General features: G+C 43.5%; 1 protein-coding gene across 1 annotated transcript; it reads right to left on the minus strand.

The window, feature by feature from the left end:
• Window positions 1-11,841: 11,841 nt before the first annotated feature.
• On the minus strand, window positions 11,842-19,034 carry LOC136709499 (E3 ubiquitin-protein ligase TRIM35-like). Its single transcript, XM_066684781.1, has 6 exons — window positions 18,502-19,034; window positions 17,827-17,922; window positions 14,096-14,326; window positions 13,973-13,995; window positions 13,769-13,887; window positions 11,842-13,581 (listed from the first exon to the last, which is right to left on the minus strand). Exons 1-6 carry the CDS (start codon window positions 18,901-18,903, stop codon window positions 13,043-13,045), a joined length of 1,410 nt encoding a protein of 469 aa, XP_066540878.1. The 5' UTR covers window positions 18,904-19,034; the 3' UTR covers window positions 11,842-13,042.
• Window positions 19,035-23,249: the final 4,215 nt, after the last annotated feature.

Here is a 23,249-nt window from a genome sequence, read left to right on the forward strand (position 1 = left end):
AACCTGTCTCTGAACGTGGACAAAACCAAAGAGATGGTTGTAGACTTCAGAAAAACAAAGGGTGAGCACTCGCCGCTGAACATCGACAACTCTGCTGTGGAGATTGTCAAGAATATATAATTCCTTGGTGTTTACCTAGCGGATGATCTCACCTGGTCCACTAACACCAGTAAAATCAGAAAGAAAGCCCAGCAATGCCTCTACTTCCTGCGAAGGCTGAAGAAGGTTCATCTACCAGCTCCTATCCTCACCACTTTCTACAGAGGAGTCATCGAGAGCATCATGACCAGCTGCATAACTGTCTGGTTTGGGAACTGCACTGTGGCAGATCGCAAGTCCCTCCAGCGGATCGTGAGGACAGCTGAGAAGACTATCGGTGTGTCTCTTCCCTCCATCACAGACATTTACACCACTCGCTGCACCTGCAAAGCACTCAGCGTTGTAGGAGATCACACACACACCCTTCACACACACTCTTCAACTTACTGCCATCTGGAAAAAGGTATTGAAGCATTTGAGCCCTCACATCCAGACTCCGTAACAGCTTCTTCCCTCATGCTATCAGATTCCCAAACACCTAGAGACTGTGACTGGGCTGAAGAAGCGCACCCACACACCTTCACAAAACGGTGGTTTGTTGGACTGAAAATGAAAACAAGGAAGACAAGGAAAACAAGTGTACTGTTTACACATATCCTGTTTACATCATGGTTACATCCAGTTACTGTTTACAGCACAAATACACTTTAAATTGCAGTGTCTCTCCCCCTCAGCCCCCCCGTCTTGTATTGTATTGTATTGTATGGATATTTTTGTGTATTTTCTTAACCATGTCTTTTGCACTTTAATGTGTATGCACTAGCTTTGCAGTAGTTGCACTTTAATGTTGTGTATTGTTTTATGTAGCACCTTGGTCCTGGAGGAACGCTATTTTGTTTCACTGTGTACTGTAAACACTGTATACTGCTGAAATGACAATAAACTTCTTGAACTTGAACTTTCCTCATCAGCCTTTGGAATGGTGCAGGTGCATGTTGTAACCCAAATGGCATCACTGAGGACTGCAGAAGATGATTGGGAGTAGAGCTGAAATTTCAGCAGCAGCAGAACGTGCCAATAGCCTTTCAATAAATCTAATTTGGTCAGAAATAAATCAGCCCTGACCCTATATGTGCAGTCGTCCATTCTAGACAAAGGAAAAGAGTCTGGTTTCATAATGGAATTAACCTTTCTGTAGTTTGTACAAAATCTACTGGTACATCAGGTTTGGGTACTAGTAGAAAAGGAGAACTCCCAGATCCCCTAGGGGTTAGGGGCTAAACCATTCTCTAATAAATACTGAACTTCTTTTTACATTTGCTGACATTTAGTGGGGTTTACACTGTATACACACTGCTTCATAGATTAATGTGTCTTTTAATCTAAACATGTTTCAGGTGGAGAGTCAAATCACTTAAAATCACAGAATATAGCAGTCTGGGAATAAAAAGAGGACCACCGTAAAAAGGGAGCAGTTCTGAATGCAGCATTAGAGATAATAAATAGCTTCAGATGCTTCCCTCCAGATTTCTAAATGTTTTTCTCTGTAAAATCACATCTAACCTCATCCCCAGTCACCTGTATCTGAGAGTGAATTGCGGGTCTCTGCTGCATAACATTTTCAGTGCTTCTGAGCTCAGGGATATTCAGTAAATATTAGAATGTGGAGTGTGGGGAGTGGTGACAGTTGTGTAGTTGTCATTCCGAAAATCTGCATCTGGAGCTTGCTGTAAACTCCCAAACTCCAGGCTGCGCTGTGTGTCACAGTGTGGCTTTAATAACTAGCCTCCCTCACTAACCTGTGCACACACTGCCACTAAGGGCACAGTGTGAGTGATCTGTGTTTGTGTGTTAGACTGTTACAGGCATCTTTCTTACAAGAACTTTCCTGTTGAGTGTTTAAGTTATCAATAATTTACATTTATACAATAAATTTACATGTATGCATTTGGCAGACGCTTTTATCCAAAGCGACTTACAAAAGAGGATTTAACATTCGAACTACAGCACAAATTATACAAATATAAATAAATTAATAAATAAAAAATGACATTAATGAAAAAATAATTAATTAATAAATAAATAAATATCTGAATCAAAAAAATTAGATCTAAATACACCACCAGTGAAAGAATATTTGAATACTTCAGGTGTAAAGAGGAGTGACTGGGTGAGTGTGTGTGTGTGTGACTGGGTGAGTGTGTGAAACTCTCCACATTGTGAGTGTGTGTGTGACTGGGTGAGTGTGTGAAACTCTCCACATTGTGAGTGTGTGTGTGACTGGGTGAGTGTGTGAAACTGTCCACAGATGTGAGTATTTCAGTGACTGGGTGAGTGTGTGGGGACTGATGGTGCACTGCTGCTGGATTTAACAGAGCGCTCTGCAGAGACAACTTTAAGAGTTCTTACATCTATAGAGATGATACAGGTTCATTATCTGAACTGTCTCTCTGTTTAGTTCACTATCGAGATCTATTCTTTATTTTTTTTGTGTTTGTGCAACATTTTAGAACCCCGTACTGTTCCTGAACCTGTTCAGGGGCTGCCTGCGATTGGCTCCTTGGACACTGGAGCATTACAGAGATGAAATTTTAAGCCCTCAATCATCCAAACATCATCCCAGGAATTCTAAGGTGTGTTATAATTGATGCTCTGTAACTGGCACGAGGGTGTATTCAGTGTAGTCTCATGTGTTTACTCTGTGGCCTGTCGCTGTGCGCGGTCGTGCACCTCCGAAGTTTTATAACTAGCTTCATACAAAACCAACACATTTAAAGGAACTTCTACAAATCAAAACCCATCCCACAGGCATGAGAAACCACAGAGAGAGAGAGTCAAATGGCCCAAAACTTATAGAAGGAGCTCGTGTGAAGAATAAACTCCTTTAGCTTCTGTGCAGCTTCCCCCACCAGAATTGTGCAGGGCTAACTACAGTGAACGTGCAGCACTGTGTAAGTGTCTTAGGCTCTGACGGATCTAAATGACTAAAACATTGACTTCATTATTAAATATGGAATTACATCAATTAAAAGAATAATGATGTTTGAAGTAAAATACTATAATTAATAATGATGAAAGTGTAAAGCTGGTTCTCTCTGAGACAGTTGGTCTGTGTGCTCTGTGAGGCCTGAGAAAGCTTATCAGAGACACTGAAGAAGCCCACTGTAGTTCAGCAGAATTCTGGTAAACATTACACAGACACTATTAGGTGAACAGAGTTACAAAAACTTATCAGTTTTACAAGAGTCTTATCATCAAAACACCTGCTGGATCCAAAGGCAGGGGCCTGAGACAGTGATCGTTTTAAACTTTTAATATCAATGTGTTTTATTAGCACACAGGGAAACTGTGAGAAAGGACCAGCTCAAGGTCTGAGACCTGAAGCCTGAGGTTGTTATTTGGTGAAACTTGGCTGGAAAATAATGAAAGCATTGTCTGTACAGCAAACTAAAATATCATTCATTCATTCATTCATTATCTGTAACCGCTTATCCAATTCAGGGTCGCGGGGGGTCCAGAGCCTACCTGGAATCATTGGGCGCAAGGCGGGAATACACCCTGGAGGGGTCGCCAGTCCTTCACAGGGCAACACAGACACACACACACATTCACTCACACACTCACACCCACGGACACTTTTTTGAGTCGCCTATCCACCTACCATCGTGAGTTTTTGGACTGTGGGAGGAAACCGGAGCACCCGGAGGAAACCCATGCGGACACGGGGAGAACACACCAACTCCTCACAGACAGTCACCCGGAGCGGGAATTGAACCCACAACTTCCAGGTCCCTGGAGCTGTGTGATTGTGACAATACCTGCTGCGCGACCGTGCCGCCCTCCTAAAATATCATGTAGTTTGGAAATAATAATGAAGGGCTGTGATGTATTTGGGAGGACAGGGAGAAGCTAGAGGAGGATGTGAAAAAACAGAAACAATGAATGGGGAGAAAAAGGAGGATGGGAAAGAGTAAAATGGCCTTGAGTAGAGATAAGAACCTTTTCTAAGAAGCACACAAACTTTCTTTTAAACCGAATAGTAAACCATTTCTGAGTGAACCGGAAGTAGAAGTCCTTATATGTACTTGGGGAATAAGGTAACTTTTGATTGTAATGGGATCCAACTCAGCCAATGGAGTGTGTGAAAAAGGTGGGGGAATATCCTCATCACGTCTGAATACTGTATAAAAATGAGAGCTTCACATGTGATTTTTTGTTTGTCTTCTTAGACTTTTCCAGGTTAATGTGTGTAAACCTTACCCTGTTTCATTAATGCTTTTTGGTGTCTTTTTTTAGACTTACCCGGGTTGATCTGATTATACTTTAACCTGTTTAAATAAAGTAATGAACCTGTCCTCTTTTAAACCTCAAACCCGTGTCTGTGACAGTTTTAGCTATTGATTTTTATAGAAATAGTGATTTTTAATGAGGCACATACAAAGCTAAGTCAGGCTTTTAAGGCGAAAGCCTTTTTGACCCGACAGCTCCTAAAATGATCATTATTTAAAATATCTTCTAAATATGAGTGGTGCTTGTGTACAATTATAAATATAAAATAGGGGAATATTTTCTAAAACTGTGTTGTCAGCGAATGTGAAGAAAAAGGTTTGTTTCCAGATGATTTTTTTTCTTGATTCGTATGAATTTGTGAAATCAACAGCAGACTTTATTTAACAAAATGAAGTGTGACAACCTCAAACAAAACTGCACAGCCACAAGGAGACGTAAAAGTTTAAACTGATACATTAACACACAGAATATCACTCTGTACGCAACAACGTTTGTTTTTATTGTTATTTGTTTTTATTTTTATTTCTTACTGCTCAGATAATAGCCTCATTTCTGCACAGTACTATGTAACTCAGCTTTAAGGCATGATCCGTCTAATGCCTCACAATAAACTTTCCCATAAGTGAGTAAAAAATATACAGAGAATGAAACTGAAAAGTGCAGATTTGAATGCTCTTCAATAAAATTGATCTTGGCTCTTCTTTGTTTTCTTTTGCTTTTCTCTGTAGATTTCTGTAGATTTTGCCTTTGTTTAAGGCTTTTTGCTGTGGATCCTCAGTCCTAGCGCTTCCTTAAAAGGCGGTCATTTGAAATTCATGGGCGGAGCTTATGGTAATGGGATGTTAATTGTGAAGAAACCTGCACATCCTCTCAGTTTATGAGCATTTGGTGTTCACTTACACACACATGTTCTACTAAAACATCTGGTGTTTACGCAGTGTTCGTGAATCTGGAGGGAAGTTTTCAGGAATGTCAATTTCTTCATAAATTACAAGCAGTTTGCTCCTGTTTTTTATGAAGGTTTATGAGTGAGGCCCATTGTGCAGAAGAGACCATAGATCATACACACATCAAACTTGGAGGGGAGATGTACCATGTGTGTATCGCAGCAGGCCAAAAGTCACAATCACAGTCCAGCAGGTGTTTGACAGGTATTTGGCAGGTCCATGTCCTAATAGACTCTGAAGTATCACTACAATAGCCGCTAGGGGGCGCAATTAATATTTCACAACTTGAAAAGTAAACATCTAATTCTCATTTGCTGTGTGTGTAAATTAAACGTGATCCGTGTTATACTCTGCCCCCAGTCTGTTCACTTTGCAGTTACAACTGTGGTAAAAAAAGAATTTTTTTTTAATTGTGTAGTTGTGTGAATATTGTACTTCTCCAAATAGTCTCTGAATTTTTATCCAGTCCCCAACAAATAAGTTAAAATGCAAATTTAATGAAGTGTAGGTGAATCATTAAAAGATATTACTTTCAACCGCGACCCTGAAATGGATTAAATGGCAAAGAAGATGATGATGATGACATTACTTTCAGAAAACCTGTTGCTGAAACATGTGATGAATCCATGTGCGCAGAGCTCAGTGCACTCTTAGGGGACAATATTATTTTGGCAGAGTTTCGTCAGTTAAAGCGCCACCTAGGTGTGCAGTTGCACCAAAATGGACATCATGTCTCCAACCCCCATAAGGAATGTGTGTGAAGTTTTGTAAAATTTGGGGAAATCTTTCCTGAGTAACAGATTTATTTGTGTGATGTTTGGAAACAACATGTTAAATGAGCAGAGCCCACAACCCACTGCATTAAAATCCCAAGACTTTTCTGAAAATTATTAAATTTGAGGTTCATGGGATTCTCCTGAAGCCACGTGTCCTTATTGGGTAAAAAACAGAGACCTGTTCATGCTCAAAAATGTGTGAAATTTGTGTGAGATTTTTGAAATCAGATCAGAATTGAAGGGTGGCAGATTAACACTGCTATAACACTTAAAAATGTCAGCATCTAATCGAGCAGCTCCTGACTCCATTTTGTTTTCCTGCCCTTATGTAGAAGTCCTTCACTTCAGTAAAATTTAAAGCAGTATGTTCTTATTTTTAACTTCAGTTTGAACAGAAATAAAGTATTTAACACACAGAATGTATTCAGAAGACTGTGGACTGGTTTGTGCACCTTATTTACAGCGAGGAGTAAGTCGTGCTTTTAATCAGGTTTTTAATTACCCAGAAAAACATGAAAACAGTAGTGAACTGACACCTGAGTCACAGTTTACTGTGGGAATGACTTGTTACACTCCAGTAAACCACTGACAGTTTCAGACTGTAATTTACACATTCACCACTTCATAACTTTCATATTGTATAAGATTTAACACAAGATGAAGGTATCATATGAAAGCTGGGACTCTCCTCTCTCCACTGGAGTGGTGTAATTAACACTAATGAGGAATCTGTCCCAAAAACACCATGTGCTCAGTAATAAAAGAAAGAAATATGTAATGTGCTGGCCTGGCCGGAAGGTGGGCCCAAGTTGTCTTCTCTTGTCTGCTGCTTTCTTTTGGACTGTTGAGGCGGCCCGGAGGGCAATTCTGTTTTTCTGCCATGTCCGACGGCATCGTCGAACAAATTGCACAGCAGCTGGGACTCCTGCATCAACATCCTGCTCTGGAAATATTGGAGGGTCATAACCAAACTGGCACTCAAAAGGAGACATACACAGGGAAGTGTGCCATAAGGTATTGTGGGCGTACTCTGCCCAGATCAGGTGATCAGCCCAGGAAGACGGATTGGATGAGACCAGGCACCAGAGGGTACGTTCTAGGTCTTGATTGACCCTGTTTGGCCGTTAGACTGCGGATGAAAACCCGATGATAGACTCACCGAGGCCCCTAGTAGTTGGCAAAAGGCCTTCCAAATCCTGCTAGCAAACTGGGGGTCCCGATCAGAGACCAAATCAGTGGGGAACCCATGGACCCTGACCACGTGCTGTAGCACCAGTTTGGCAGTTTCCTTGGCTGATGGGAGCTTGGGGAGTGCCACAAATTTACAGGCCTTAGAGAACCTGTCGACTATGACTAATATCACAGTGTTGCCCTGGGATTTGGGCAAACCTGTTATAAAGTCCAAGGAGAGGTGGGACCATGGACGTGAAGGTATAGGAAGTGGGTGGAGTATGCCTGTCAGTCGTGTTCTGGGCTCTTTATTTTGGGCACACGTCTGACAGGCGGCCACATAGGACCGGACATCTCGTTCCATGTCAGGCCACCAAAATCATCTCTGCAAAAACTTCAGGGTACGGATAACCCCTGGATATGCAGTAAAAGGAGACGCATGTCCCCATTGTAGAACCTCCGGCCGGACTGAAGTGGGGACATAGAGCCGCTCTGGGGGCCCCTACCTGGATCTGGTTCATTCTGGAGGGCATTTTGTATTGCTGTCTCCAGTCCCCAGCATAGGGGAACAATGATGCGAGTCTCGGGGATCATTGGTTCAGTTGGTTGGACAGTGGATGGAGGGTCCCACTGGCAAGAGAGGGCATCAGGCTTAGTGTTTTTAGAATCTGGTCAATACGACAAAACAAAATCAAATCTGGCAAAAAACAATGTCCATCTGGCCTGACGGGAATTCAGACGCTTGGCTTGATGGATGTAAACCAAGTTTTTGTGATCTGTCCAGACTAGAAGCTGATGCTTTGCTCCCTCCAGCCAATGCCTCTATTCCTCCAAGGCCAACTTCACAGCCAAGAGTTCCCTGTCACCCACAGCATAATTCCGCTCAGCAGGCATAAGGCGATGACAAAAGAATGCGCAAGGGTGAAGTTTTTGGTCAGCTCCAGGACACTGATAACACTGCCCCAACTCCTATATCCGAAGCATCTACTTCAACCAAAAAAGGGAGATCAGGATCTGGTAGTTGTAATACTGGAGCAGTGACCAGACAATGTTTAAGCGCCTCAAAAGCCTTCTGTGCTGCTTCAGTCCATAGATACCTCCCTATGTCTTTTCTTGTTAGGGAGGTTAATGGGGCAGCCACAGTGCTAAAATTTCTGATGAAACAGCAAAAGAAATTAGTGAAGCCCAGAAAGCGCTGAACTTGTTTGAGAGAAGTGGGGCGTGGCCATTCAGCAACTGCTTTGATCTTAGCTGGATCCATGCGTAGTTGGCCCTTGGATACAACAAATCCGAGGAAGGACACAGATGAAGCATGGAACAGAGACTTCTCGAGTTTCACTTAGAGATGGTTCTCTAGGAGTAGCTGAAGGACTCTTCTCACATGAAGTGTGTGTTCATCCATAGATTGGCAATAGATGAGAATGTCATCCAGGTACACAAAAGAATATTGGTCTAATGCCTCCCTCAAGACCTCATTGATGTAGTGTTGGAAGACAGCCAGAGCATTCATCAATCCAAACGCCATAACAAGGTACTCGTAGTGGCCTGATGGAGTAATGAAAGCCGTTTCCACTCATCACCTTCTCTAATGCGGATGAGGTTGTAGGCGATGTGCAAATCCTGTTTAGTGAAAACTGAGGCTTGTTGGAGTGCTTCAAAAGCAGAGGTCATGAGGGGCAAGGGGTAGCGGTCTTTCACCGTAATTTTGTTCAGACCCCGGTAGTCTATACAGGGACAAAGGCACCCATCTTTCTTTGCCACAAAGAAGAACCCAGCCCCTGCTGGGGAGGTGGAAGGCCGGATGAAGCCTAAAGCTAATGCCTCTTGGATATATTCCTCCATATCTGTCCGCTCAGGGTGGGAGAGAGAAAACAATCTTCCCCAAGGAGGACTGGTACCTGGGAGGAGGTTAATGGCATAATCATACGACCAATGAGCGGGCAGAATCTGGGCCTTTTGCTTGCTAAATACTTCCTTTAAGTTGAGGTACTCAAAAGGAACGAGATAGACTTGTAATGTCCAAGAGTGATGAAGTGAATCCAGGACAAGTGGGGTGCTTTTGCAAACAGGAGGTCCCCAGGCTGTTACTGACTGAGTTGCCCAGTCAATGCGAGGGTTATGACGCTGCAGCCAGGGAAACCCCAGTACCAGCTGCAAATGTGGGGCACTGATTAAGAACAAAGTGATCAGTTCAGTGTGTTGGCTAATTTGCAAAGAGAGTGGTCGTGTCTGTTGTGAAATGACCCCAGGCTCAAGAGACCGCCCATCAATTACTGAAAGGATTTGAGGATGTTCTAAAGATACCAGTGGCAATTTTAAGGCTGTAGCTAAGCCAGAGTCGATAAAGTTGCCAGCTGCCCCGGAATCTATAAATGCTCTAAAGTGTTTCTCATGGTTCTGTCCCCACGACACTGTTGCATTAAAAAACACCCCAGAGATAACAGGAGAAGGATTTTGGCCCATCACAGATCTCCTGTCTTGTGATGAGCCCTGGCTTTTACTGACAGCTCTGGGCAAGTTGGACGCAAGTGTCCTGGTTGCCCACAGTATAGGCATCGGCCCTCTCGCATACGGGATTCTCACTCCTGGCCTATCTCCAGATAGGCAAGCATGCCCCAACTGCATAGGTTGTTCACCCTCCTCAGGTGACTCTGGAAGAAGCAGAGAAGAAGAAGAGGAGGGGGAGGGGGATACGTAGCCCCGTTGTAGAGGAACCCAGGTTTCTCGTCTCCGCCGACGCTCTCGTAACCGGTTACCTAATTTGAGGGCTACCTCAATGAGACTCTCCAGAGAGGTAGAGAGATCTCTTGGTGGTGCTAACTCATCTTTGAGTTGCTCACTCAGGCCCAGCAAAAAGGCTGCTGTTAGTGCTGATGTATTCCAGCCACTTTCAGCAGCAAGAGTACGGAACTCAATTGCATAACCGGCCACGGATCTCTTTCCCTGACTTAAGCGTAGAAAACGGGGACCAGATTCACCCCCACAGACAGGGTGATCAAAAACGTTACGCATAGTTGTTGTGAACTCCTTTATGGAAGCACACACAGTAGGACAATTCTCCCATATGGGAGTGGCCCAAGCAAGAGCCCGGTCTGTTAGCAGTGAATTGATAAATGCCACCTTAGACTTCTCTGTGGGGAGGAGAGAGGGTTGCTGCTCAAAAGGCAAGATAACACTGAAGCAGAAAACCTCTGCAGCGGCCTGGATCCTCATTATACCTTTCCGGTGGTGGCAGGTGGGGCTCCCTCTGTGAAATGGGTGTTGGGTTTGGGGCTGGAGGGAGGGCAGGTGCAGCCCTTGTGGCCACAGATGGTTCAGCCTGAAGGACTGCAGTAAGACCCTGCAGCTGAGACAGAATTTGTTGAAGGGCCTGTTCATGTCTACGAATGGCAGCACCCTGACTCATCAAAGCAGTTTTGAACTGCTCTATGTCTGGTGACTATGCTGAGTCCATGGTAATGGCTCAGTCTTGCTGTAATGTGGCAGCTCACCCAGGGGTGGATTGAAACAGGGCAAGCCACCAACAGAGCACTAAACAAACAGGCCTCAAGTGCAGAGACACACAAACAACCCCTCTGGATGTTAGGAATACCCAGACAAAATGAAACACGAGAGGAAAACGTAAGATGTCAGGGGAAAACTGATCAGCCCAAAATTGAGCAAAAGAAAACAAAGGCAAGAGAGTTTCCCAAAACAAAAGGGAGGGACAAGATGAGACAAAAGAAATTAAAGATAGAACACAACTTATTTCTAATTCTATTTATACCAAAAAACGGTAAAGAAAAGAAAATATTGAATCCCAAGAGAAAAACCAAAGGGAAAGCTCTGGTGGAGAAGAAGAAGAAGATAGAGAGACCCAGGAGAAAACTCAAGAGCCTTTACCAAAATACCGGCCAGGCTTGCACAGCACTCTGAAAAGAGAAACCCAAGACTGAGCACTGAGGTGTGTGTTGGCTTCCCTTAAGTAGGAGTAGCCCAGGTGGAACCAATTGCCCCAAATTAAGAGTGTTTCTGTCTCCCTCTAGTGACTGGGGGTGGCTTAGCAGGCAGCCTCGCCCCAGCCCCAGGCAGACCTCTTACAAAATATGAAAGAATATGAACATTGTTAATTTGTAGAAATAATATAAAGAATAAATGATGCAGTAAATGAAAGGCCAGGTCTCAGGATTATGAATTGGTGAAGGGTAAAACAGTCAAGTGTTCAGATTTCTATTCACTGGATGAAATATAACCGTTGATTTCTAAATTGAAATAAATATTTTTCACTTGAACTAAAACATGTCTATGGTTATAGAGGTTGTATAAACCAGGCATCACTGAATTCCTGAGATTCTCCTGAAATTTACAAGCCCTTTTTGTCTGTCTACAATCTTCCTGTCAAATATAATTCACAATATTTATCAGTAATTAAATAAACCTATAAATGTGGATCTTATTTGGACAGAGCCTCAACCAAAATTAAATGACATAAATCATGTGATACCTTACATCGGCCACAAGAGGCAGTCTAAGATTTAATTTAGCGCCTTATTCAAAGTAATGGAGCACTGTTTGACACCATTTTTAACACTTTGGGGATTTATTTCCACAATTTTACAAAAAGGACAAATAGTTCCACACCTAGTGAGTCCATTATTGCTTTTCAGAACCTAATATCACCCAATACACCTCGTCACGTCCCAAACATAATCCATTCAATGTTTATTTGTAGTAATTCATAAAACATAGTGTTTATTTAACCAAAAAACCCTGAAAGTACCCAAAGAACACTTTGAGACCCCACTGTGATCCTATATTTAAACCTGAATAAATATCAAATAAATAAAGCTGGAAAACTCAAAGCCTTTTCTGGTGAAGGTTTACATTTAGAAATCCACATCTGAGCCACAAACTGGATCCAGACGATGTCTCTACTGTCACATGAAGTGTAAAAAATTACCTTTGGCATTCAGGAGTAAATTGGAAGCTTATGGAAACATTGTTATGATCAAAACCCACATATTTTTCTACCTTAAAGTGTTCTTTTAGAAATAACACAAACTTTCTTCATTGATTCAGAGCAGTTAGAAAGTAATAATCATTCAAATGTGGCTGTGTAAGTTCAGACAGAAATTCAGAAAATAACCCTAGTAGCTTTATTAAGCTGTTCCCAGGTCAGTTGTTCCTACCCATTAAACATCTTCTACACAGTCCTCACTTTATTGTGAAGGATGTCAGCAGCAGGGCCCTGTGTCTATTTCTCCCTGAGAGGGTTTGTGAAATCCTTTCCATGGTCCAGGGTTATTTCAACAGGAAAATGCCAGGGTTCTCCACGTGCTCCAACAGCGTGTCTTCATAGACACAGAGTGTGTGAGTGTGAGCGGCCTGTGACTGAGAATAATCTCCATTGATGTGTTTGAGAATAAAAAGGAGTTCTGCAGGAGAGGGAGAGGGTATTTTTAGGTGTGTTTCACACTGGATTACTCCCAGAGGTGATGACAGTGCTGTTTTTAGAAACTGTAGAATCTGCCGTTTCTAACGACGTGTGGATTACACCGATGTGTTCAGACATTCCTGAGTTATAAAGTTGAGAAGACGAGGTGTGCTTTTACCCACAAAATGCAGGACTCAGGGTCGTCTCTGGTGCGTCGACTTCAAGTGAAACTCCAAGGATGGAGTAAAAAGAAATCCACACTCACTGATCACACACTCCACAGATTTATTTCTCTTTATTTAACAAAGTAACTGAGAAGCTCAGACAGAAACTGCACAGTGTTCGGGGCGTAGTCTTCGTCACAGCATGGATTTCAGCTGCTGCTGTGTTTCTTTAATGAAGTGACTCTAACTGAACTGATTCAGTCTGAAAGAGCTCTGCACTGGGAGCAACTTCAGAGAAGACTCTTTGCAAACACCAAAGTACGGCAGAAGTGTGTCAGTGAATGTGTGTGTGAAAGTGTGTATGTGTGTGTTAGTGAGAGCATCAGAGAATGAGAGTTTTCCTTCATCCCAGTCCAGCTTCACTCTGACGCTCTGCACCTTCTGTGACACTGAGAGGACAGTAGATGTCTGTGGTGTTGACGTGGCCCAGTATTTACTCCTGCAATACGCTACACACCACACTCCATTCCTGAAGGATATGTCTCCCTTTCTCTGAGCCAACTCTGTCATCACTCCCACACCCCAGTGTATACTGTCTCCAACATCAACCTCCCAGCAGTGTGTTCCTGAATTTAACCCCTCAGAGCCCAGGACACACTCACATTTATCAAATCTCTCTGGAAGACCAGAGAGCTGCTGTTTCTCACTGCGTCTCACACTGGTCAGATCATCGGACACAGTGAGATCATGATGAGCAGTGTTGGGGTCCAGAGTCACAGGAGCTGGAGATAAAACACACACACACACACACACACACAGCATTTACATATAATTAAACACACACACTCACACACACACACAGTATTTACATATAATTAAACACACACACACACACACACACAGACACACACACACACACACACACACACACACACACACACACACATACAAACACACAGTGAGACTCACTAAAGCTGATGATCTCCTGCATCTTCTCCCAGACGGTGAACTTCAGGTTTCTCAGGTGGTTGCTCACAAGGAGCAGTGCTCCTGAAAGCCTCTCTGGATCCTGCAGTGTGCACCGAGCTCTGGAAGAACATTCAGGAGTCAGTGCTGCTGTGGCTTTGAGTTCAGAACCACAGAAAAGAGAGAGACAGGAGACACAGCACTCACCTCTCCAGAGTGGACTTGTACTTCTGTAAAACAATGAAGCCAGTGTGGGTCACTGTGGTCATTTTAATCAGAAAGAAATAGAGAATAACGTCTGTGGACAAACCCTGACTAAAGTGTCCTCACCTGTAAGAAGGAGACGTCCTCGGCGCTCATCTGCTCTTCTACGGCTCTGACCGTGTCTGAAAGGGACGAGATCTCTCTGCTGATCTTCTCGATCTTCTCCTTCATCCTCTGACTCTTCTGCTCCTCTTCCTCCCTCAGTGCAGCAATCCTGGCTGCCTCTTCATCTCGGAGAAACTGGTGGAGCTCCTCAAACTCCTTCTTAATCTGCCTCTCTGTGAGCCGAGCCTGAGTCTGGAGTCAAGGAGGAGATGGAGTGAGAAAGGATTGATGAAGTGGTTGACTCAACTCGGGCCGGGTGAGAGAGGAGTGGTGTGTTTTGGCTGCTGCTTCTCCCCCCGGAAAGTAAATTTCTCTCCGGAAAGTAATGTTTTCGATAAGTTATAACTATTGGATTAAAAGCTCACTTGGATCTTCTTCTGCTGTTCGCTGTGAAGGATTATTTGACCGTAAACTCACAGGGTCTGGATTGGTCATTGGAAGTGATAGCGTTGCTGCTCGGTGCCCGGGTTAATTCTCGTCCCAACGTGTGACAAACTACACTTCCACGGCCAAACAATAATCTCCTTCTGATAAATGCAGCTTTGGATTCCAACGTTTCTGTTTCATCTGTTCCTGCCTTCCACTGCTGTTTCTACCATGATTTTCTGCTCCACGTCTCTTCAGCTACGCCGACTATTCCACTCCACGCCTCCTTCCAAGGATATCATTACAGAAATAAAACACTTTGGATTACTACGCTACATCCACAGAGGCTCCCTTCGTAATTTCATCTACAATTTTACATCCATCGACAGTGTCCCAACAGTGTGGACCGACATCTACTCCACTTCCACGTCCTGTCTCCACAACAACATCATACGTCTTCAGAACACCCAGCAAGTCAACACTTTCAACCTCTGCTCCGTCCCCGCCTCTTCAAACACCCCTTCAGAAGAAACCCCTCTAAAATTCACACTACTCAACACAAGATCAATCAACAACAAAAGCTCAATACTCAATGAATTCATAACGGATTCTCAACTGGACCTACTCTGTTTGACTGAAACATGGCATAAACCCCAGGACTATTTCATCCTCAACCAAGCCACCCTTCTGGAATTTCATATTTGGACAAACCACTCTCTGTGGGACATGGGGGGGGGGGGGGTATTGCTGCTATTCATCGGCAATCCCACAAACCCCTGCCCATCCCCATTTCTGCTGTTCCCTCTTTTTAACACTTATCATTCAATCTCCCTGGCTCCACTCCTTTGATTATTTCTATCATTTATCGCCCTCCCAAACCCAATCCATCTTTCCTTTCAGACCTTACAGAATTTATTACACAACTCTGCTCCTTGTCCACATTCATATTTCTCACTGGAGACTTCAATATCCACATCCACTCTCCTACTGATAAACTTTTTGCTGATTTCTTGGACGTTTTAAATAGTTTCTATTTCACCCAGTATGTCAACTTTCCTATCTTGGACCTACTCCGCTCCACTGGCATCCACATTGACACCCTCTCACACATGGACCTCGCTATCTCAGACCACCTGGCCATAACCTTTCATATTAACATCCCTAGCCCCCACCATAATCAATTCCGTACCATATCTTACCGCAAACTTAACTCTCTCTGTCCCACCACCCTTTCTACCTACATATCTAATGCCATTTCTACATCCATCCTCCCTGAAGAACCAACCACTCATGACCTGGTAACACATTACAATCGCACACTGTCCTCCTGCCTCGACCAACTTACTCCTATTACTACTGCATCTGTCTCCTTCACCCGTCCAGCTCCCTGCTACACCTCTGAATTACACTCACTCAAAAAACAACACAGACAATTGGAACACCTTTACAAGAAAACCAGACTCACAGTTCACAAACAAGCCCTCAATGACCATACTGATCTCTACAGAGCTGCACTTACCTCAGCCGGCACATCTTTTTACTCACCCTATTCTCTACTATTAACAAACTACTCCACCCTATAGATGTGGTAACACTATCATTCACTACAGACAAATGCATAACTTCATGAACTTTTTAAAACTTAAAATAAACAATATTCATCTACAGCTTTCCTCTAAACCTACTGCCAACGCTGATCAACCATCTGTTTCTACTGGTTTCCCTCTTAATTCTCTTGCCTCCCTATCACCCATATCAGCCACTGACCTCAGTAAACATTTTTCCAAAATCAAACTCTCCACCTGCCCCTTGGACCAGATTACTTCTGGTACTGTCCCCCTGCCCTCAAACTAGCCACCATCACCCCTATACTCAAAAAACCTGGACTGGACCTTAACAACCTCAGCAATTTTCACCCCATCTCCAACCTTCCATTCATTTCTAAAATCCTGAAACGGTCAGTATCTCTACAATCAAAACACCATCTCCACTCTAACCAGCTTTATGATACCTTTCAATCTGGATTTCTCACGAACCACAGTACAGAAACAGCCCTCATAAAAGTAACAAATGACCTCCAGCTTGCCACAGACTCTGGTTCCCTATCCATCCTCCTCCTCCTGGATCTTAGTGCAGCCTTTGACACAATAGATCATTCCATTCTCTTCCACCGTTTACAGATGCACACTGGTATCACTGGTTCAGCTCTTTCCTGGTTCACATCCTACTTCTCCAACAGATTCCAGTATATCTCCATAAACAACTGTACAACTCACACCACTGCAGTAACCTATGGAGTCCCTCAAGGCTCAGTGCTTGGTCCCCTCCTTTACATCCTCTACATGTTACCCCTTTGACATATCATTCACCATCATGGACTTCAATTTCACTCTTACGCCGATGACATACCATTTTATTTATCCACTAAAACCATCCCCCCTGCCACAGTCTCTACCCTCACCAACTGTCTCACTGCAATAAAATCATGAATATATATATATATCTGCTGCAGAAACCCTAATCCATGCCTTCATCTCCTCCAGACTTGATTATTGCAATAGCCTCCTCTACGGTCTTCTTTCACCCTTTGCCAGAACTGCTCCCACCCTCTGGAATTCTCTCCCTTCACACATCCGTGCTTCAGACTCACTACAAACATTTAATAAACAATTAAAAACGTATCTCTTTAAGCAAACTTTCAGTCTCCACTAACATCCCTCCTTTCTGTTATTGTTTGTGTTGTTGTATGAGTTTTATTTTCTTAAGTGTCTTTGAGTTGTTGAAAAGCGCTACAAAAAACTGATGTATTATTATAATTCTTATTATTATTATGTATCTTTACACTTATATATCATCTTTCTAGACACCCAAGGACGCTTTACAATCCACACTGCTCAGAATACTCAATCCGCATACACACTGGTGAGAAACGGCAGCGAAACGCGCACAGTGTACTCTCGACCAGGAATGACCGTATACCTGGAGGACTGCATCGGGCACTAGGGTTTCACCCAGGACAGAGTGCCAATCCATATCTGGGCTCACACACATTTACTCAAACAAACAAACATTCATTCACATACACACTCTTTCACTCACACCAGGACAGTTATGAGAGAAGCCAGTTCACCTACCCTCCATGTTTCTGGACTGTGGGAGGAAACCGGAGGCCCCGGAGGAAACCCACGTAGACACGGGTAGAACATGGAAACTCCACCCAGATGGGACTTGAACCCAAGATCCCAGCGCTGAGAGGTGAACGTGCTAACCATTCTTATAATATTATTATGTTGACCGTGGTAATCTCGTTAGTGTTTGATTCTCACCTTTATATGTCCTGCAGTCTGATCCCAGTTAAGTTTACACTCTTTAAACTGCTCCAGTTTCTCCTGCAGGGGCTTAAGAGCAGACTTGAGTCTCTCCTGAAAAAAATGGGAGACCTGAACCAGACAATTTAAACAGACACTGCCCCCTATAGACCAGAGTAACTCATATCTGACTGCACTGAATTAGATAAGAATTAATTATTTATATATATTTATTATAATAATTATATATTGATTAAAATGTTGTTTACAATGATTTTATGGTCACTATAAGAACAAAGAACATCAGTCATTTACTGAAAGTCACTGTAAAGAAAACTCCTGACTCCATCTTCATAGTCTCTGCAGAACTGGAGTGGTAGAACCAGTAAAGAACAACATTCCTAAGATGTATTTGTTGGTTACAGCGTGTGAAGGAGAATGTGCCCTTACTCTCTTCCTGTTTAAACCCTGTAGGTTTGAGTTCATATTTCAGATGAAAGTGATCTAAATGTAATCTGATCAGCACAACTAACCACACTGTGTTACATCTACTACACTGTAATAACAGCTCTATAACAGAAAGGGCTCTTTAGCTGGACTCTAAACTTCATGATTTGATAATCCCTCAAAACCCTCATTATCAGAGCCCTGACTTTTCATGTTTAAATCCATTCATGTACACAGTGTGTTTACCTTGCAGTCTGTAACAACTTCATCCACGGGGCAGAGCTTGTGGTTGGTGTGTTTTCTGGAAGTCTGACACACCCAACACACCAGCTGCTGATCGTCCAGACAGAAGAGTTTGAGTTTCTCACTGTGCAGACTGCAGAGTGTTTCGGACCGTGCTGCAGCTCTCTGACTTCTCTCCTGTAAATAACTCTCACACAGGTTCTTTAAAGCCATGTTTAGAGGAGGATCACTCAGTGAAGATCTTCTTCTACAAACTGGACACTCTCTGGATCCTTTGGTTTCCCAGAACCTCTGCAGACAGACTTTACACACACTGTGACTACAGAGCAGAAGAACAGGATCCTTGAAGATATCACAGCACACAGGACATGAGAGATCCTCCTCTGAGAAAGGTTTAGAAGCCATTTCCTTCAGGTGTGGTTCCTTCCAATCAGAACTCTCACTCTTTCACTTTCAGTTCTCTGGAAATAATTCCCAGCTGCATTTAGTCACCAGTTTGTTTCAGAGCTGAAAATGTGCCTCAGAATTCTCCATAAAGCTCTTTATAAAACTAGACTCACCAGCACATTCCAGTCTGTCTGTACAGGATGGGAGACGCCTCACACTCAGCACTTCCTCAGTAGGAGGAGCTTTAAACAAGGAAGATCATTGCTCACATTCATCAGACACAACAAGAAAAACTAGATTTTTATCATAACTTTTTCTGATATTTTCTGACTGATAACTGCCCTTAGTTTTAGGCTCCTAACACTGAACTGCAGAAGCTGAGATGTGACAGACTTCACTACAAATCCTATAACACCTATCTCCACTGGCCTTACCTGTGCCTGACTTCTGTGTACAAACAGTGTTAGTCAGCAGAAGTGTTTGGTCGTGAAGAGGAGAAATGCAGGTGTTTGGCTCTGCCTCGGTCTCTCCATCCTGAAAGGATTTGTTTAATCATCCTGTTGCAGATTCTCAAAATTAGAAACAAAATACAGAACCATTGAATAGAATATATGAATACTTCAGGTGTAAAGTTGAGTGACTGGGTGAGTGTGTGAAACTGTCCCAAGATGGAGGGTCAATGTATATGGTGTCAGCATGATCTCAGCAGGTCAAAGGTCACGATCAGAATCCAGCAGGTGTTTGCAGGTGATCACTATGTCCATGCTCTAATAGACTGAAGTATCACTACAATAGCCCCTAGCAGCTCAATTCATATTTCACAACTTGGAAAGTGTCCTAATTGGGTAGTTGTTTGAATAGTGTACTTCTTGAAATAGTCCCTGGCTTTTCCTCCAGTCCCAAAAATAAGTTAAAATGCAAAGTTTATAAAGTGTAAGTAAATATTACATTTAGACGCACTGTAACTCAAATTTTGCTGCATTCAAATAAAAAACTTGGCAGACTTATGTACATCTATAATCTGAAGACAACATTCCAAAACCATGAAATCAGGGCACTACAAGAAGACAATATTATTATGCATGAAAGTTTATTTTCAGTTAAAGCGGCACCTAGGTGTGCAGTTGCACCAAAACTTAAAGCGTCTCAGATTCCCTTAAAGAACGTGTGTGACGTTTTGGGGAATTTTGTTTTTTTTATTTGTGTGATTTTTGGAAATAAAGCTTCAAGCCCATGTTCCATGTTAAACGAGCAGAGCCCACAACCCACTGTATTAAAATCCAAAAACATTTGTGATATTTATTAAATTTGAGGTTCTAGGGATTCTCCTGATGCCACATATATCTTTATTGGGTAAAAACCCAGAGACTAGTTCATGCTGAAAAAATTCACTCAAAATTTTAGAGGTGCAGGTTAACACTGCTATAACACTTAAAAACTATGCCTTCGTCCCCTTATGTAAAAGTTCTAGGCTGTCACAAGTGGATTGAGTGACGGAGATGAACGCACACACTAAAACACTGACTTTTATTTAAACAAAATATAACAAAAGAAAGACAGACAGACTTGAGCAAAAACAAAGCGAGGAACAGATGATACAAATAGACTTGGGCAAAAATGAAGTGAGGAACAGCGGAGACAGACAAGCAAACATGGAGTAATACCGAAATGAGGAACAGCAGAGACAAATGACTACGGTGGAACAGCAGAGACAGACAGACTGGAGTGAACAACACGATGACGGTGGAATGTTTGACAAACATACACAGAGACAAAGGGACTTATATTCACAACACAGACAAGGGACACCTGGAATAGATAACGAGGGGGCAGGATTACAAATGATACTGATGAGGACACTAATGAGGAGGAGGAACTAAGGCGGAACTAGGGCAGAGGCAAAAACTGCTGTGAAAGTTACTGGGCTGCTCCATCTCTAGGAGCAAGGGAGTGGAGCAGAGAGCTCTTGCAGCTCCGTTTGTAAGAGAAGAGGAGGCATGGAGAGAGAGCTGTGTCTCCTGCTGCATGGTTTCTGGGAGCAGAGAAGTCTCAGCTGTGTCTCCTACTCACAGTCAGTCTCACAGTTGTAATGGGTTTTGCAAGCAGTGATTATCTTCTATAAGAAGTATAAAAGATTTGTGCTGAAAGTCAATAGATTTGGTGCTAGTCTGTTGTTTTAAATAACTCACCCAAAAGCCTGAAAAGTTGTTAAATCTATCAGGAAAATCACTAAATTGGCCATACTGAGCAGCGTTTTGGACCCGGACATGACATTTCACCAGGTTGATATGTCAAGTCTTAACTAGCGGATTGGGGTGGTGTGGGTGGACTTTGAGAAGTATTGTTATGCATTGTTTCTTGAATACTGCGTGTTTTTATTTTCTGCTACATGTGTATTGATTTTATGTTTTCCTTTCCAGTGCCATTCCAGTGGCATAGAGGGAATTGAAAAATGGAAGGGTGATCTAGAGAAATGACAGGTGAGTCAAATAAGTCAGGATGGTAAGAAGAGTGAGACAGAGAGAAGGCAGATTGTCGCATGGGAGCAAAATCTGAAAGAGACTAATTCTGAAAGATGCTGAGGAGCTCAAGCTGTGTCCAAGGAATTGTTGGACAAAAGAGCATTAGGCTGAAATTTACTGGCTAGGAGCTGAGTGGCTGCATAGAAGAGAGGTCAGGTTGAAGGCCCACAGCAGCTGGAGGAGGCAGTGCGAACTGCACCATAGGAGACAGGGTGTGGTGCAGTCACTAGAGGAGAGATATGAACTAAGGTAGTCAGTGAAACACACTGGAAAGTTAGAAGTTGAGAGTAGCGTGGCTGTGTGGAGAGGATGTGATGAAGGTCAACAGCAGTACCTGAAGACTGAGTGAGGGCTGAAAAAGGGGACGTTGGGAGTGGTGTAGCCAAAAAGAGGGGTTGGGCAGAGGCTCTGTGGAAGAAGAAAATGCAAGCTGCAAATTTATGGCTGGGAGCAGCATAACTGCAAGCAGAGGGGCAGAAAGTAAGATCCAACAGGAGGGAGTGTGGGCCATACAGTTGACACAGGGTGCTGCTTGTTTGTGAAGGGGGGATTGTTTGCATAGGAATGAGAGGCAATGGCAGCCTCTGAGAAGAGAACACAAGCTGCCAGTCTGAGGCAGGGGTCATGTGGCTGCTGGACAAAGGTCTGTGGTATGAAAGAGGATGGGCTATAAAGAAAGAGGCAGGGTGCAGCAGGAAAGGCGCAAAGGGAAAGTGATTAGGATGAAGGTCCATGGCAGCACCTGAAAAAAGAAAGAGCTGGGAAGTCAAAGACTGGTAGTACCACAGCAGCAAAAAGGTATGGGGAGCAGGGATAGGATGAAGGTCTACAGTAGCACCAGAAAAGGGAGCTTGGAAAATGGAGAGTGTGAACATCACAGCAGCAGAAGGGGTATTCAGGATGAGGGTAAGTAGCAGCGCCTGAAAAGAGAAAGTGAGAGTTGTAAAGTTAAAAACTGCGTATGGCACAGCCACAAAGTAAAGTGGTTGGGATGAACAACCACAAAGCACACAAGCTGTCTAGAAGGTGGGGGGATGAGGGGAGAGTGGGATGATAAAATGAGTGCGCATCTACAACCAGGAGGCCATGCAGCAAGTAGACTGTGTTGAGTGACCAGAGGAAGCAGGCCTGCAGCACCTGTGGAGGGTGTACCAGCTGTAACGTTTGAGGCATGGAGCAGCAGTTGCCACAGGGGGAGAGGGTGGGATGATAAAATAAGGAGTGGGATAATGAAGGAGGGGTGGGATGATAAGGTGAGAGTGAATCAGCAACAAGGAAGCCATGCAGTTAAGGGACTGCATTGGGCGCTCATATTACTGTGCAGGAGGCAGGCCTGCAGCAGCACCTGTGGAGGGGTGCAAGTTAGAAAATACCAGCTGCTGCAATGGTAGAGAGTGGGATGATGAAGGGAGTGGGTGGTGGGATGGTAAAGACAGGGGGTTAGGATGACAAGTAGAGACAGATGAGGAGGAGAAAAAGAGGAGGAGAAAGGGGTTGTGGGATAATAAAGAGAGGGTTGGATGATAAAAGGAGGGGTTTGTGATGACAAAGGGAGGTGTTGGGTTAATAAAGGGAGGGGGTTGGGATGATAAGTAGAGACAGAAGGTGAGTGGAGAAGAGAGGAACAGGAGAGGAGGGAGAACAGAAAGAGACTGTGCTGCCGGCAGAGGTAGAGGTGGGGTTACACTCTGGACGCTGCTTGTAGCAGGAGGAGAAACAGGAGAAGCTGTGTCTGTGCTACAGAACTTGTAGCAGATGAAGATGTGGGGGTTCACTCAGGAGGCTCATTGCAGTGGGAAGAAAAGCAGAAGAGAGCACAGGCTGCTTGCACATCCAGAGTAA

Source organism: Hoplias malabaricus, chromosome 11, assembly GCF_029633855.1.
Source record: "Hoplias malabaricus isolate fHopMal1 chromosome 11, fHopMal1.hap1, whole genome shotgun sequence".
NCBI lineage: Eukaryota > Metazoa > Chordata > Actinopteri > Characiformes > Erythrinidae > Hoplias > Hoplias malabaricus.